At 36.5% G+C, this 16,980-nt stretch overlaps 1 protein-coding gene and 1 long non-coding RNA gene across 14 annotated transcripts in view; one reads left to right on the forward strand and one right to left on the reverse strand.

Annotated features, from left to right (window-relative positions):
- Positions 1-344: 344 nt before the first annotated feature.
- LOC137857585 (uncharacterized) lies at positions 345-1,540 on the reverse strand. Its single transcript, XR_011097171.1, has 2 exons — positions 927-1,540; positions 345-566 (listed from the first exon to the last, which is right to left on the reverse strand). It is a non-coding gene; the product is annotated as an uncharacterized lncRNA (long non-coding RNA).
- Positions 1,541-1,570: 30 nt separating this feature from the next.
- Positions 1,571-16,980, forward strand: part of FSIP1 (fibrous sheath interacting protein 1) — an 87,576-nt gene continuing 72,166 nt past the window's right edge. For 8 of the 13 annotated variants that reach the window (XR_011097144.1, XR_011097147.1, XR_011097141.1 and 5 more), the window contains exons 1-9: positions 1,597-1,760; positions 2,678-2,815; positions 3,965-4,145; positions 5,049-5,132; positions 6,157-6,329; positions 7,242-7,326; positions 10,770-10,868; positions 13,002-13,099; positions 13,666-13,773. Coding sequence is in view for 2 of the 13 variants with exons in the window: in XM_068684268.1 (XP_068540369.1) it covers positions 2,780-2,815; positions 3,965-4,145; positions 5,049-5,132; positions 6,157-6,329; positions 7,242-7,326; positions 10,770-10,868; positions 13,002-13,099; positions 13,666-13,773 (864 nt within the window). In the remaining 11 variants the exon portion in view is untranslated. Of the gene's footprint in view, positions 1,761-2,677; positions 2,816-3,964; positions 4,146-5,048; positions 5,133-6,156; positions 6,330-7,241; positions 7,327-10,769; positions 10,869-13,001; positions 13,100-13,665; positions 13,774-16,980 lie in introns of those variants that run through there. The other 5 variants (XR_011097150.1, XM_068684268.1, XM_068684269.1 and 2 more) reach the window with 4 other exon arrangements.

The following is a 16,980-nucleotide window of genomic DNA, read 5'->3' on the forward strand; positions in this document are numbered from 1 at the left end:
GAAAAGAATAAATGAATTCTGTTGCTATGGTGACTGTGTTCCAAGTATCAAGACAGCTTGTCTAAATGCGTCTTCATGATGTTGTAACCTATCTTTTAGGATGAAAAGCACAGCTTGGAGTGCTTTTCTTGCTGTGCTCTTTCTAAGCACACAGTTTTCTTTCATTCAGTCTTTTTTTTTCTTTTCTTTCTTTTTTTTTTTTTTTTTTAATCCCCATCACGCTCCAGATAGGTCTCATTTATCATGGAACAAAACTGACATATTCCCCAAAAGGCAAAAAAGAAAATCACACCCCTTTTTCTGCTTTACTAGTTCAAACTTCATTATAAACACACCACCATTGATAATATTCAAAATTCTTTAATATTTATAATAATAATATAACCTGTACAAAAGTTCACCTCTGAGTAGAGGACTGAAGGCTGCAGTGTCCTGACTGGCGTGTTACAGCCCTGCTGAGCTCGTTTCAGTTGCACGGCAGGCGCCTCGGGAAAGCAGCATCGTCGGCGCTTCGAGGGGCCTCTGGTTGGATTGTTCTCAAGTTTATCCCTAGTGGTGTACAACTCCTGGAATTTCAACTGCCATTAGGATCATTTATTTTTTTATTATTATTATTTTTTCCTGAAGCACTGTAGATAAGAAGAAAAGTTTAGAAATTTCAACCCAAAGCCTCAGAATACAGAAGATGGGAGGAACAAAAATGTTAGTATTAAAACTGGTTAAGGATGTCCTGTTACTGTGGGACTGCTGAATGCCAAGACAGGCTGTCCCCCGGGGTGTTCCCTACATAATTATTGCTTCCTTGCCAAGTGTTCCCCTCAGACAGAAACCACGCGGAGAGGAGAGCGTCTTCTCAACAAAGGTATGAATACATGAAAGCAATAGCACATTCCTTCCAGAAAAATAAAATAAAACCATATATCTACCTGGAACTCAGCATGCTCACACAGGAGGCTAAAACACACTGCTGGAGCACTGTCTCTCTGTTTTTAGCACTGAATGGTAAAGGCTGTTGTATTACTGCCCTAAATGCCAGAAGAAAATGCCAGGAGCAGGACAATTCCCGTAACAGAGCAGTAACACGTCTGTCGTGCGCTGTCAACAGGGGTTGACAGCAGACCACAAATCCACGCCCTCAGGAAATCAGGGATTATTCTGGCAGAAACGTTTGCCAGTCAAAACCTTACTTTGAGCGCGGTGCAGTTCGTTCCTTCAAACTGCTTCTTGTAAACTGCTGCTGCCGGCGGAAACCTGACTTTAACAGGCACAGATACAAAAGAAAGTTGCAATTATTCCCCAGATAGAATCACAATATGTTTAGGGTTAGAAAAGACCTCCGAGACCAGCTGGTCCAACACGCCTGCCGCCACCACCCGCCCCAGCGCCAGGCGCAGCCTTCCCTCATTCCCCGGGCCGGTGACAGGACCACGTCCGCGGGCAGCAAGCAGCGGCCCCCGGCCCCCCCCTCCCGGCAGTGGTTCCGCCCGCTCCAAGCCAGGCCTCGCGAGAGACCGGCGCAACCGATGACTGGGGGGGGGGGGGCGGGGTGGAGTCATGGTAACGGCGCCGCCGGCCCTGTAACGGGTAGGGCCGGGGCCGGCCCGGGCGGGGGGCGCTGCGCCCCTCTGTCCGTCCGTCCGTCCGTCCGTCAGTCTGTCCGTTCACCTCTCCGTGGGCGGGCTCGGTGGGTGTAAGCCTCGCCTCAACGGGCGCTGCTGTCTTTACACCTCGGCACTGGGAAAGCTGCCGGTGCTCCCCAGGTGCATCATTCCCGTCCATTTCCCAGCTGCCGTCAGCTCGCAGCGCGTCCAGAGAGGGGCCTGGGACACGGGGCCTGTGCGGAGCGGCTGAGGGAGGGAGCTGGGGGTGTGCGGGCTGGGGAAGGGCAGGCTCAGGGGAGACCTTACTGCTCCCTGCAGCTACCTGAAAGGAAGCTGTGGGGAGCTGGGGGTCTGCCTCTTCTCACAGGTAGCCAGCGATAGGACCAGAGGGAATGGCCTCAAGCTGCACCAGGAGAGGTTCAGGCTGGCAATGAGGAGCCATTTCTGCTCAGAAAGAGCAGTCGGGCACTGGGACGGGTTGCACAGGGAGGTGGTGGCGCCACCGTCCCCGGGGGTGTTCGAGGAGAGGCTGGACGTGGTGCTTAGGGACATGGTCTTGTGGGTGACATTGGCGGTAGGGGGATGGTTGGAGCAGATGATCATGGAGGTCTTTTCCAACCTTAATGATGCAACGCTTCTATGTCTGTTGTTTAAAAGCAAAATTGAAAGGGGACGGGGAACATGGTCTCTTGGATTTGAGAGCTCCCCCTGCTTGGAAGCAATGGGCATGAAACAAAATAAGCCGTGGCACTTCCTCATGCCAGGTGTGCAAGTACTTTTAAGGTTCATTCAAGCTGAAGTTTCACTGAAGCACACTTGAATCCTTTGATTATAAATATATATATATATATATATATATTATATATATAATAAATATATATATTTATATATTTTTATATATAAAAACTGACTGCTGGAGTAGCAAGCTAGTCTGTACTAGAAAGACCTCTCAATATTGAATTGCCAGAAAGGATTTGAAACTTGTTTGATCTACATCTGAAATGAGCTTGTATTCTTGCTTTATTAATAAACTTGTAGTTTGGAAGGTGTTTTTATTGCTGTTATTTTTTCTTCAGTTTTAGATTGCAATCTATATTGTGAGGCAGAGTTTGGATAAAATTTCAAGGCCTGCATCTAGCTCAAGAGCTTATACTAGTTGTAGATCTTTAAGTGCATCTATGGAGTTATTAACACCAGAACCATGTTTGCCAAAGGTAATTATTTTCACCCTCAGCTGCTTAGAAACTCTGTGCTTTCTTAGCAGAATGCCAAAGAAATAAGATTCTGCTCTTTTAGTATTGCATACAGTTCTGGGGTCTGGGGTCTGTCAGTGTGCTAAGGAGTTATGTGAAACTTCATGAATTTGGACTGCTCCTTATGCATGTATGGAATAATGTTTATTTTTTTTAAGTCGGAATCTTCTAGGTTTGCTGCAGAAAGGTCTGTTCAGCATTACCACCTGGAAAACTTGGTTGTATTAATTTTAATACTCAATCAGATTATTAAATAAATCCTATTTAAAGTGTTTGTTTGTTTGTTTGTTTTAGTTAATAGTATTCCAGCAAATACAGGCAAGCTCCAGGAGTTTGACAAATTCTATTGGAAGGAAGGTGTTTTGTCCATCCTTTGAAAAAATTAATATCAGGGTTTAACTTAATTTTGGGAATGAGGGTATGTAATACAGTTGTTAGGTTGTAGGAACTGGGACTTGAGAATCTGAGATTTAGGTTTGAGATTTAGTGCTGTACTGTTCACCTGTCCATAGAATGGGATCATACCTAAATTCTTCTTAAAGATGTTAAAAATATATATATTTTTGTAGGTTCACTGTCAGGTATTAGGGTTACTATGAGATAACTTTGAATCCAAGTTCTCACGTAACCATCATTGGCAATTGCATGAAAATTGCTGTCTCTCGAGACTGATGAATTAGGCATAAGCATTTCATTTCAAAAGCTCTAGAAAAAACTCTGTGGTATGACCAAGAGATGAGGATGCAACCTGGTGCAGAGCAGCCAGTGTCAGGAAATGGTTGAGGCTGTTGCACACGCAGACTGGTTGGCTGTACTCTGCTGTAGTGGAAGTGGCATACATCTTTAGAAGTCCTTCCTAGTGTGACAATCCCAACTCCAGCAGTCTGTGATAAGATGAGCCTGAGCAAACAGACTCATTAGTGTGTCAGAACACTGAATATTGGGTATCGGATCTGAAAATTGTTATTTTATTTAAGAGGTATTTTGCAGTCTTATGTTGAAGCATTATTAGCCTGTGTAATATTATGTGGTTGTCATGATTACCTGTGATTATCCTCCCAGCCCTACAGATTTATATCTGTGTGATATTAACTAATTTACATTTCATAGGTTGATTCACCTGTCAGTCTGGGTGGTAGTCATCAAAGAAATTTAGGAGACTGCTCTCCAGAAAAAAGCAAAGGTGATGGCAGAGGGAAATCAGATACCAAGGAAGTAAGAACAGATCAGGAAACCTCAGTGGAGAGTGTGTCCTTTTTTCAGGAGTGTGTGCTGAATCCCAATGAGTCAGGTGCGGGGATGCCTAACATTTCTTTTGGTGTGACTAGACCAAATATTGTGTCAGTATAGTGTGGGTAAAATTCTGTTGGTGGAGGGCAAAGAGAATGTAAACAAATAAAGTCTCCAAAAAAGAAAGAGGAGGAAAATGGTGGTGTCAAAATTCATGCCTTCACTTCTTTTCGCTATTTTGAAGCTATCTTTGAAATAACCATGCTAATAGGTTTGATTACGCCATGTGGCGTCTAAGCTGTGACCTGCACCTTGGTGATGGCCTAGAAAATCAAGAGAAATTCTCTGCACTTGTTTTATGGAATCACATTAGAAAGTATTTTCAGTAAGGTGTTTTTATTCAACTTTTCAAAGATCACGACCATTTGTGAGAACTTTATATTCTAATAATGGTCCATCAGACCAAATAAAGGGAAATGATTTTTGTAAATTTTAGTATTTAACAACTAAACAATGTAAATACTAATAGCAGTCTTTAAATACAAATGTACAATATCTCATTGTAATGAAATCACTTGTTGAAGTGCTTCACATGGAATTCTTTTGGCATTCCATAAATGCTAATAAACTGGCTTTCCAGAGCTTCTGCCTATTTAAAAATAGACAAGTGAAGGCCAGTATGCGAAGCAGAAAGTTTCAATATCTGCTTTAAGCTTAGATAGCTTTCCTGACAGAATTGAGGTCAAAAGAAATCCCATGATTTCTAACATGAGTACTGGCATACCAGTATGTACCATTTTTTAGAGAGTAATCCAATTTTTAAAAATCTGAGAGTAATCCACTTCAGTTCAGGCTCTGTGTTGTTCCTGAAATGACAAAAAATATTTTGTTCTCTTAGTTATTAAAATGTCAATAAGTTTATTTCACATCTATAATATTGTGAAAGGCATTTTTTTTTTCCCAGGATGTGTCTCTAATTCAGATTCTGGAGATGATAGCACTGAAACACAGACTTCGAAATTCTGTGAACCTTCCCAAGGAAAAACAAGTAATGCCAAAGAGGGTATTACTTTTCAGGTGTATAAAGTGTAGGGTGCAATAAATTAATGGTTTTTCCTTTTCTTGTTAATGCTCATTGAAAATGTATATGCCTTGTACTATTCAAGAGGTATTGGACAAATCATTCATTTAAAGATTATTTCATTAAAGATTACTTTATTTAATGATATGTTAGTATTTAGGTTTTATGTAGATTGACCAGTCTAATAAGGCAAATGCAGTGGTGGTTCTATCTAGTTGTTCATCTCACACAGTGTTCATTTCTTTGGAACAGAAATTGGGGGCATGGACAGTGCCACAAATGTTTTTCTACTCTTGCCATGGAAGCTAAATTCCAGTAGGAAAGAAGGTGCTATAACATGAGAGTGCTATAGAAAGAGGAAAGGCTAAAAGTGATAAGAAATTGAAATCTTAGTATTTAGGAAAAAGAAGTCACAACACAAAAATCCATGTAAATTAAATAATGGTAGTTTCTATAATGTTTGACCATTTTTATTTTTAAAAGCAACATTTTTCCAGAACCAATATCAGAATCTGCTCTGGTCGAGATCTGTCAAGACTAAACCTTGTATAATATATAAGAGGTATTGGAGAGTCTCTCTTAACCCCACAGTTGTTCACTTTAATGAAAGACATTTCAATGTGTATTCTAGTAGTCAGCCTCAAAAAAAACCTGTTTTGAGTTGTAAACTTATTTTGTCTGTCATTATTGCTGATGCTGTGGAGATGTCACTCTTCTATTATATATGAAGCACTTACCCCAAATGGATTGCCCACCCCACTGCCCAATATAAAACTGCTCCAACTAAGAGTTTTGTTCAGTGTTCTTTTACAGACTTTCATGTTTCTCCCTGCTTCAAACAGGTCTAAAAATGAAAATGGTATACATTTCCTTGAGACTAATTGTACTTTTTGTCTGTAGTTGTTGTCAAATTACTTGTATTGTTTTTTCTACTTTTTTTTTTTTTTAATTTGATATGTGTCAAATTAGCAATTTAAAATCTAATCTACAGCAGACTCTTCCAAGTTAGAAGATTCTGAAGAGACAGAAGGAGATCCTCAGATTCAAGTAGCCATAAGGAAAATGAAAAAGCTTGATACAGTACTGGCAAAAAAACATTTTAAGGAAAGCACAATTAAAAAACAAGGCAAAGAAATGAGAACAAAGCTCTGGAAAGAACTTCAGGTTAGAATTATACTGATTGTTTTGTAAATAATATATCCTAGATGACTGTCTTACAGAATGATCTCATTTCACAGGCACATTGTTTTATAAAATAATTAAGGATTGACTGACTGTAGTGAAGAAATGGATTACTAAAAAGTAACTTTGAATAACTTTTAATATATATTGGCTAGGCAGGCTTTGAAACAGGGACACGAACCTTAGAAATTGGTATGATCAATAGTCAAGTATACAGCTGCCTGGGTGTGATTTACATGCACAGAGTCTTATGCTTGAACTCGTTACTTGCAGGTTATGATATGGCATGAACCCAGAGCTAAGAGTGTTTATTCTGCTCTAGCGTGACCATTCTTAGGCCCCTCCATTTCAGTATTTGTTTTTATTGAAGCAGTTAGAGATGCACCCTGATGAAGAAGGCATGACAATGCTACAGTGTGAATTTCTTTACATTATTCCTGCCATAGCCTTTAGCAGTTAATTGTCATCTCAAGCCTTGAAACATGAGATTTAGATTTTCCTCTGAAACTAGATTATTGTATACTTTTCATGAATATAAATTTATGTTGCTAAAAAGATGTGATTGCATTTGGTTTGGGTGCATCTCATAACTTCAGTGGATTTGAGAGACATATATCCATTACAGAAGCTCCTTGCCTTGTGAAATGTCTCCATGAAAGAGGCAATGCATAACAGAGGCTTTGAAGTTCCACCACGCCTTTGTCTTTACTCCAGGAGATGTTAAAATTGCCTTAAGACTAAAACAAAGCAGTAAGGAAATGTTGCCACTGAACACAGAATTTTTTGATAGGGCCTGAAGTTTGTTAGGCCTGCTAAGCAGATAGAGTATTCTGCAGCAGTTTAAGTAAACGTATGCTAGTAACTGTATATTTATGCTTTATTTCTTTTAAATAGTCTGACAATAGCACTGGAAGCCATGAAGAGATAGAAAACACAAAACTTTTCTTAACTTTGATCTCATCTTGGCAGGATACAGCTGGTAAGTAGGAAAGAAAAAAAGACCCTGATCTAATTCTGTATTTTATGGACTACTTGAAAAATGAAATAATTTTTGCATTCTCCCAGAACTCGAAGTTGTGCTCTATTATGATTTTTCTTAAATAGATTTTGTTGTTGTTGCTTTTTTTTTTTTTTTTTTTCCAAAGAACTGGCTACTCAAGAAAGGTAAGGATTTAAGATAAGTAAAACTTGCTTTTTTCAAGTTGATGGCCAGCAAAGATGATTTCAGAAAGGATGCCTGACTGAGAACACTGCTAAATTGAAGTGATAATAGCAGATACAGGGAAAACAGAGTGGAAACCTGCCGAAAGATTTGGATGTCCTTACCAGTTTGGAACTTCTGGGCAGTAAGAAAAGAAATCAAAATTGATTTTGTAAACAAAATGACAAAATTTCTGATGGTGGTTATTGGTGGTCTTAGCAAGAGAGCTTGCAAGGCTGGAGTACTTCATGGAGGAAAGGCAGTCAGTTAAAAAATACTAGGCCTAAGAAGTTGTTAAGAAGGTCTAACAATGTGGGCTCAGCCACACATGTATTTTGGAGACAATTTTCATGTGGGAATACGATTGAGAGTGAGAAGTTAATGCCACTGTAAGGATCTGATGATATTACAGTATCAGAGTTACAGAAAACCTGGGCCTTTTTAGGAACTGTTAACAGAAGAACCAAAGAGTGGGACCAAATGATGATACTAACTACTCAGTTATGTATTGAAAAATAATAAAGGAAGGTGCATGCACAACCAAGGTCCTTGGAATATGGTCCAAAGAAAAAAGAGGAGTATGGGTCTTTTACATTAGCTTTGATACTGATTTCATTACATTCACTTCTAAAAGATGTTAAGATCCTGATCATGGTAGAGAATTTGAGTGAAAAAGATCATCAAATAATACGGTGCGATTCTAAGGAAAGACATAATATGAACTATGAACTTATTTTTTAAAATCTACTTTTCCTTTTTTTTTGTTTTTCCTGAGAATTATAGGAAAGAAAGTTTAGACATGTTATCAAACTACTTTAAGGAAGGAAAGACCAGAAAGTCAGATGAGATAACTTCTGAGTTTCAGAGTAAAGACAAAAATATTCAAAGCGGAAATAAAAACACTGATAAGAATCAGTGTTTGCATTTTAGTATTTTCTATTATTTAGTCTGTTCTTAAAATAAAAGCAGGCAGACTAAATAGACTCTATTTAAGACTTTCTTTTTAAGCAGAATTGAAAACACAGAGAAAATTATATAGCTGTATAAAAATAGACAAGTGATTAAGGAAGGACTGAGTTCTTTAAGTCAAAGGTAACCAAATGGTTAATGATAAAGAGAAATGTGGATAACAAAAAAAATCTGATCAAAATTACAGTGCATATCTATGTAAAACTAGAGGTAGAATAGAGAAAGAAAAAAGTTAAAGACTAGATATGTTTTCATGTTTTCTCTATTGAGTCAGAAGAGCATGATTCTGTTGAAGTTCTGTAGCAAATAGTTGAAGTATATTCTGAATTATTGGTAGTTTTCTTCAAGAATGTGCAGAGGATACGCTAGCTCCTATGGACTAGGAAAAATAAAAACATTGACTAATGTTTTCTTTCTTACTGTGCCTGTACTCTAACTGGAGGAGACACTGGAAAAGAAGTATCCTGTAGGCATCTTGCTCCTGATGTCTTCACTAGGGAGTGGGGTGAACAAAAACTGATTGTTTGGATTTGTCAAGAAACAGTGTCAAAACTGCTTGAGAGTGGTTTTCAAAAAATTATTGTTTGAGTATTCTCTCTTGGTGCTGGAGATCTCAAAGACATGTCAATCATACACATTTTTCATCCTTTCATCTGTATATGTTGGCTGAAATTGTTTCTTGGTTGAAGAAAAAGAATTGAAAGGAAACAGGATTGTGGTACAACCTACCTTTTTCCTTGCTAGGGAGAGAACAAGGATTAGAGGATTGAATGGATATTGCTAAGCAACAATTTCAACTTGCAAGTAGTAATGTGTGGTCAAAACACATCAATAAAACTACTGCAAGGTAATGTTTTTGTGCTAAAGTTTGGCTTACTAATGGAAAAACAGGATTTAAGTTAAGGTTGATATTTAAAAAATTTCCACTAGATGTCAGCATATAGCAAAAAAAACACACCAACCAACCAACCAAAAAAAACCACAAAAAACAGTCAGGCAAGGATATACATGTATACATAAATTATATTTATATCAAATATAAAAAAATATATAATGACTTCCATGCTTTGATTCCTCTTTTATTTTAAAGATAACACTTTGATGCAGAGATCATGTGTGTCATGGTGTACTGTATTTACAAAACTCTACTTGGTTTAGATTTACTTTTCTCCTCTAATCTGATTTTGCCTTGAATTTTCTGTTACATGCTTGTGCTTTACTTTTTGGTTTTTATTTACTTTTTTTTTTTTTAAATGTCTGTCAATGACTTCCAGACCTGATAGTTGCCCTGATTGATACTGAAATGAAATGCAATTCATATATTTTGCATTTAGAGCTTTAATTTGTTAAAGAACTATTTTAAATAAATTATATAAAGGAGACGTTTAATTATAGTTTTTAATAAAGCTGTGAGATCACACACAAGTTTTGGGTACAAAATCATTAATAACAAATTTGTCCCAGCTGCTCAGGCACAAAACCCCTCTAACATACTCATAGCAGACATGTAAATTAGGGATTAATTAAATGGCCTTAAATTCATCTCCTGTGCTCTGTGTAAAAAAATTATACTCGCAGTCCATTAAACTTAATTAATACGGGATGTGGGTTGTTTTTTAATTGAAAAGCGTTTTTGTCATATGAGGTATATATGGTACTTTTCAATGTGAGTTCTTTTCTTTATGTGCTAAGTTTATAGATTGTAGGTTAATACTCTTATATTTTCTGTTGGTATAAGCTTGTACCATGACTTTTTTTTTTTTATTTTTTTGAGTAATTGAAACAACTCATGCATGCCTGGGATCTTTGAATACTCTCTTTTCCTAGACTGTACCCTTGACCTAAACCTCTTGGAAGTCAAATAACTCATGTAGAGGGAGAGACACCAGCTGTGAAAATCTGGGTACTTTATTCCCATTTAAAACTCAAGGTGACTAAGCACATGGTGTCTGTGGAGGCTTTGAACATAATAACCTATTTTCTACTATGCAATTACTTGTCATGTATGTGTGGTACGTAGATTCACTAGTTGCTAAAAACACATGCATATAAAATAACATCATAATTTTTTTCTGTTACATGTTACTCATGAGACACAATTTACACTTTTATTTCTTGAAGAAGGTAGTGATTTTATAATTTATCCAAGTAAATTTTGGAAACTTTCTTGTGTGAAATTTTATAGCATGATATGCATGAAACTAGGTTTTCTCTAAATACATTTTAAATTTTACTAAAGACTTTCTTTGCAGATCCATTCCATGTTAAAGAAGATGAAATATGTACTTCAGTATTTCACACACAAATTAATCCAGCAGATTATGACTGCCATAAAACCCAACATAATAAAGGTAAGCTTTATTATCTGGTAAAACATCAAGTACAATGACTGGGTAATGAAGACTAGATTTTTGTAGTTAGGCCAAACCATCAGAAAATTCAAGATTTTTTAGTGGAACGGCAATAATTTTATTTTATTTTTTCCCACAAATGATAAAATAGAGTTTTATTTGGGATTTAAACTAAGCATTTTACTCAAGATGCTGAGAAAATTTTTGTTCCCAAGTTATAATTTTTTTGTTGTTGTAGTAAATTGATAAGGTGTATAGCATTCATTGTATAATATGCCACTTTTTTTCTTGGAAATTTTTGAAAAACTTGTGATTGCTGTTAATCTAAGGTATGGTAATCATTCATACATTAGCTTATATTCAGGAAGTCATCTAGCAATGAAGAGTGGTGTTGTATACAGTTTCAACTGTTGCATAATTTCTCTGTTTTCAGGAGAAATTTTATGGATGTTGTGGCAATCCTAAATCTTCAGACAACTAATTTTATATTTTGTTATGCCGATTACTGTAGAGGCTGCAATACTGTCATTTATTAAGTACTTTCTGGCAAAAAATCAAGCATCTATCCCGATTATTTTAGATATTAGTTGTTTTCCTGTGCTACTTAGAGGTATCAAATGCTGGTGGTAGTGTGAAGTGTCCAGTACTTCAAAATAAATAGAACTGTGCTTTTGAGCCTCTGTTCTTTCTCTATTTGAAATTCAAATATGTATGGTTGAGTAACTTCTCACATGTGTTGTGACATAAGAAGAATGACTTCAGCTGCCATTGCTGTCATCTGCAATTGTTTATTTTCTTGTCATGTCCCATTCTTTGTAAACAGAATGCCCTTACTGGTGACCGGCTAAGATGACAAAGATCTTGTAAACAGGTGTTTCTCAAGGTTGGACCATTGATGGCAGCAGAATCTCTTCACTTTACAGAATATAAGCATGTTTTAACTGTTCTTATTCTTATATAATCCAATTCCTTGATAGATTTAAGAGTTTGCGTGGCAATGTTAAAGGCAGTTTGGGTTGCGTTGAGTAAACGATTGTGTTCTTGATCATGTCCTACACCTAAGTCCATTAGGATGTACTTACAATTTGAAAGTCAGTCTGATCACTGAGAATATTATATAACTCTTCGTCCGTGGAGTTACACTGAATTAATTTTATGTCTTTGGGGGTTTGTGTTCAGTCTACTCAGTCTGAAAAAAGTTATTTCCATGTAAACTGTAAAAGAGTGAGCTGCTAGAACCTGTGTTATGGCTTGTCTTCTATAATCCAGCATGCTAAATTGAGGTTATTTTTGTAGATGGAATAACACTCCGTTTTTCAATTTTATACTTTTCAGAGAAGTACTGTGCATACTTCTCAAGTAGTTTGTGGGACTAAGATATTGTATTTGCTTAGTCGTATTATTTAATATGATAAATATTTGGTGTTATTTGGTGTTCGTAAAAGAATTGTTTCCTTAAAAGTAGTACAAGTCTCTGAATAACTGAATTTGTGCCTATAATTATATGATGGATAGAAAAAAAACCTTATGTGAGATGTTGTCAGAACATCATTTAATTATGATGTAGATTTAATTGTTACAAATAATGTATGTGGCTGTTTGTTTGAGTACAAGTCCATGTTGAGTTTTAGTTTTAAACAGAATTTGTTTTATAAGCAGTGTTGTAATAATATCAAATATATCATCTGTTCTTCAGCTGTTTTGTTTAAAAAAAAAAAAAAAAAAGTACTTGGTATGACTCCAAATCATTCTGTGGTTTCCCAAAAAATTACTGTCTGGTTTTGTACTGATGGTAAAACTGAAACAATGATAGGGTTCGAAGGAATGCTATGGCTTTTAAAGCAGCCGTGTTTAACATTTTTGAGGTCAGAAATCCAAAGGCATTTGAGCCTTCCCAGTATTGTATGATCTCAAATAATAAAAGCTTAAAAATGAGACTAGTCTTTCATGATAGTTATCTCTTTTAAATATAGCTATATAAGTTATACAGATAATGAAAACAGCATATCAAAATGTTGTCTATCCACTTTACAAGTTAGTTAAAAATTTTAGTGGACTTACTGTAATTACAGCTCTAACTGAATCAGAAAAGGAATTATCATAACTTAGCAACTTTTTCTCCTCAAATTTCAGATTATTCAAGTGAAATAGAAACAAATGAATTTCATCAAGCAGAAAAAACACAGAATAAAAGTAAAAACAATCAGGATTTCATTAAAAAGAATATTGAGGTAAGCATTAAACCAACAATCATTAATATGTTATTAAATGTTAACTGAAAAACAGTATAAAAACATTTCTGGAGACAGATGGATTTCTTTATCAGGGACATGAAAAGCTAATTAGGAGTAAATGAAAAAACATCTTACTACTAAAAATTGATGTTTATGGCAGAGTACTGTATAAAATGGTTCTCATCTTGGATGATCATGTTTCTCGGGTAGGCATAGTACTGCTTTTGCATACTTGCTGAAGAGTACTGGAAGTTGAATTGTTCTGTTTGTGCCTGAGCATGTAATAGAAGACATGTCAGAAAATGGAAGCCTTGACTTGCATGCCTTCTTTTCTATGTCTCTAATGATTTCTTTTAATCCAATGCCACCCCCTCCATCCATGTCTCTGTCAATGACTAGTATAAGATTATCAATTTATTACCTGTCAGAGTGATAATTTGTAATATGAAAATAAACAAATTTGGATGTTAATTTCACAGAGTTTAAAAATTGTATTTTGATACTCTTTGAGCTAATGGAATTCTAAAGGTTTTATTTTTCTTTTCATTTGCAAAATATTTCAGCTAGCAAAGGATTCAGGAAACCAGATAGCTATGCTTGAAGGAGAAAGGAAAAGGTTAAGTGAACTATTGAAAGATACAGAAGATGGAAGTGAATTGCAAGATCTTGAGGTATGTGAACTTTAATTTGTACTGTCCTTGTGTAAGCTTACTTGTTTTAGCTTACTGTAAATCTGAATTTGATTATTGTTTTAGTCTTATCATGAATAACCAACTGAGACAGGAGAGAAACTGAACAAGTCCAATTGGCTTTGTCTGCAATATCGATTTGTCCTTGGCTTCTTTGTTCACTTCACTAACAAGTGGAAGTGCACAGACCTCAAATAAGCAGCAGAAGTTTCAGGAAAAGTTAGACATGGATGGAACGAGCCTTAGAAGCACACTGAGACTACTTTTTATGCAGAAAATGTGAAGTTGCTGCATAAAGATGCTGAAAGGCCAGCATCTACTTCAAACAAACAAAAACCAACAACGAACAGCACTACAAAACTCAGAGTTGTATCAGAACATGAATTTTAGGATGCAGCAGTTGGGGAAATAAATACTGATGAAGCTTGTGTCTGCATCTGGAAACATAACTGTGTAGCTTCCAACTCAGTCTGTCTGAAAAGTACACAAAGAAGCCAAAAGCCTACTTAAATATTGGACGTGTATGTTTTAACATAATACTGTTAACAAGCAAGCTGTACACATCTATGTACTGCAGTGGATAGAACTGAAGTAAATAGAAATACTTTTCCTTATGGAGAGTAAAATAAATATGTGATTATGCGAGCCACCACTGCTTGAAGGAGGCTATGTGCCATAAAATGATTCCCAGTAATGTGAGCATGTCAAATAATCTCTTGATCTCCTAGATACGAGTAGACAGCCTTTATTCTTTACTCCTTTGAGGGAAAAATCATTGTGATAGAGTTGTTGGGAACATTTCTTATGTTACAAAAGTAATCATAAAGCTGCTAGGCTATGGGAATGTAAAATTTGATTTGAAAAATAAATCATAACATAAGCCTAGGGTATTTTTCAAATATATATGGTATTAAACTTTCTAAAGATAAGTGTTTTCATAGTATGATCATCCTTAAACTATGTAAGTTTGTTATAATACTTATAGAAAATTCATTTTAATAAATAAGAAGAAATGCTGGGAAAATCCTTGCTTTGTTTTTTTTTTTTTTTTTTTTTTTTTAATCACATGACCTTTTAAATTTGTTTTACATTAAAATGTACAAGTCTATAGTAATGTTAAGAATTTTGTCACAGTATGTCAGTATACACTGAATCTCTACCTATGAAGAAAGATGTGAACTTTGTGTAGAGTGAACAAAATATGATCTAGGTCCAGTTTCTGTTTAACTTAGACAACAAAAATTATCTGGGCTAAGTTTTTCAGTAGGATAACAAACAACTTGTATGTGAGACAAGCAGATGCATTGTATTTTTTTTTGTCTTTCCACGTTTTACTCTTAAGTTATTTTCTGATAAGATTGAGAGTCATCCAAGAGGTGCTGTACTTAATTGCTCTTTTCCAAAATGTGGCTAAAATACATTTTTATAAATTACAGTTTCAGGATATGGGGTAAAGTGAGCTCAGAATTTTCTTCATCAGAGTCCAAACGGCTTATGGATACAGAGCCTTACCATGGTTTGTGGCATTAAACAAATCTTTAATTTACTTAACTTCAGTGTGACTTCTGGGTTGACACTTGTGTGGTCACTGGCCCAAAACACATTTCTCTTTCATCCAGAGAAACTAGTAAATATTAAGATTTTTAGCATTTTTGGAGCTCTGTGGAACAAATGTGAGCTGAGGAGTCCAAAATGTGAGCTGAGGAAGATCTAATGAAATGGATGATATAAATGCCCAGTATTTTAACAGTCACTCTTCTTTCACAGATTATAAGCTAGAGCAGAAATACAGAGAACTTAACCTTTGCTGATTATTGATATACAAAGGTGTAAAACTATCAGCCACATTCAGTGTTTCTATTAATGAGAAGAAAAACTTTAACTTCTATGAAGTTGCAGCAGTCTTCCTGTTGCTCTGACTTTTGTTCCATCACTAAACATAGAAAACTTACATACTTTTTTCTGGATGTGAACACCATGCTTGCAGAACTGACATATTTATCTGTGTAAGATACTCATCAGTTAATGATCAGTGATATTTGACTTAGCTGACATAGTTTAGCATTAAAAAATGAAGTATAAATGCATCTTTGGTTTAATGTTGATCTGTAGGTTATGAAAGTTGATTTTAATTTGAATTTATTGTTTATTAGAAGAACAAAGTTAAACCTCAGTGGATCATTATTTAATTCTTTTGTTGGTGCATTCTGGAGGAGATTCAAGGTCTTTATTAGATATGCTTGAAACAGGTTTGGCATTGTAATACCATGTAAAGGTCAAAATCTTCAATGGAAGCAGTGCTTCATCCAGTCTTTGAACAGGAAGAAACTGTTGGGAATGGGTGCATTTTGGTTTGTCTTGGTTCTGGTTGGTTGTTTTTTCTCCTCTTGTTGGAAAGGTTGCTTGGTGTTTAATTACCCATACCATCCTCAGTTCTTTGAAAGAGATGGTCTTTTGTTTGATGAATGACAGCATTTAAAAATCACAAACTTCACAGCTATTTTTTCCAAATAGCTGATACAGATTCTGACTAGCAATGTGTGCCTTTTCTTAAGTTCTTAAGCACCAGTTCTTAAGGCATCACGGCAGTGGAAAAGTGCAACATTTATGCAAAGTTTGTGTTTAGCATGTGGCACTATTATGTGGGCACATATTTATAGAGCTTGTACTCTTTATATCAAATATTAAATAGGGCACTACAGAAGAAGTGTGTTGCTGTATGTTCTTGATACAATTCCTGTTCTTGTCAGTTGTAGTTTGAGTGTATTGGGTTTACGTGGCAAGGTTTCGCCAGTGGGGGGATGCAGGGGTGGCCTCTGTGAGAAGAGTCCAGCAGCTGCCTCATGTTAGATAAGGGCCAGCTCCAGCCGGCTCCAAAGGGTCCCGCTGCTGCCCAGAGCCGCGCCAATAAGCGATGTTGTTTGCGCCTCTGTGAGAGCAGATTTAAGAAAGGGGGGAAAAAAAAACACAGCTGCTGCACAGGAGCAGCTGGGAGAATGAGGAGTGACAACCAGCCCTGCAGACCCCCAGGTCAGTGCAGAAGGAGGGCAGGAGGTGCTCCAGGAATGGAGCAGAAGTTTCCCCTTTTCTCCCCCTTGTCCTTTGAGGAAGCAGAGTGAGAGAGTGGTTGTGGTGGAGCTTGGCTGCCCAGCTGGGTAAAACCACCACAGTGGGTTAGTCTAGTCACTA

The sequence above is a fragment of the Anas acuta genome, chromosome 5, assembly GCF_963932015.1.
Source record: "Anas acuta chromosome 5, bAnaAcu1.1, whole genome shotgun sequence".
Lineage (NCBI taxonomy): Eukaryota > Metazoa > Chordata > Aves > Anseriformes > Anatidae > Anas > Anas acuta.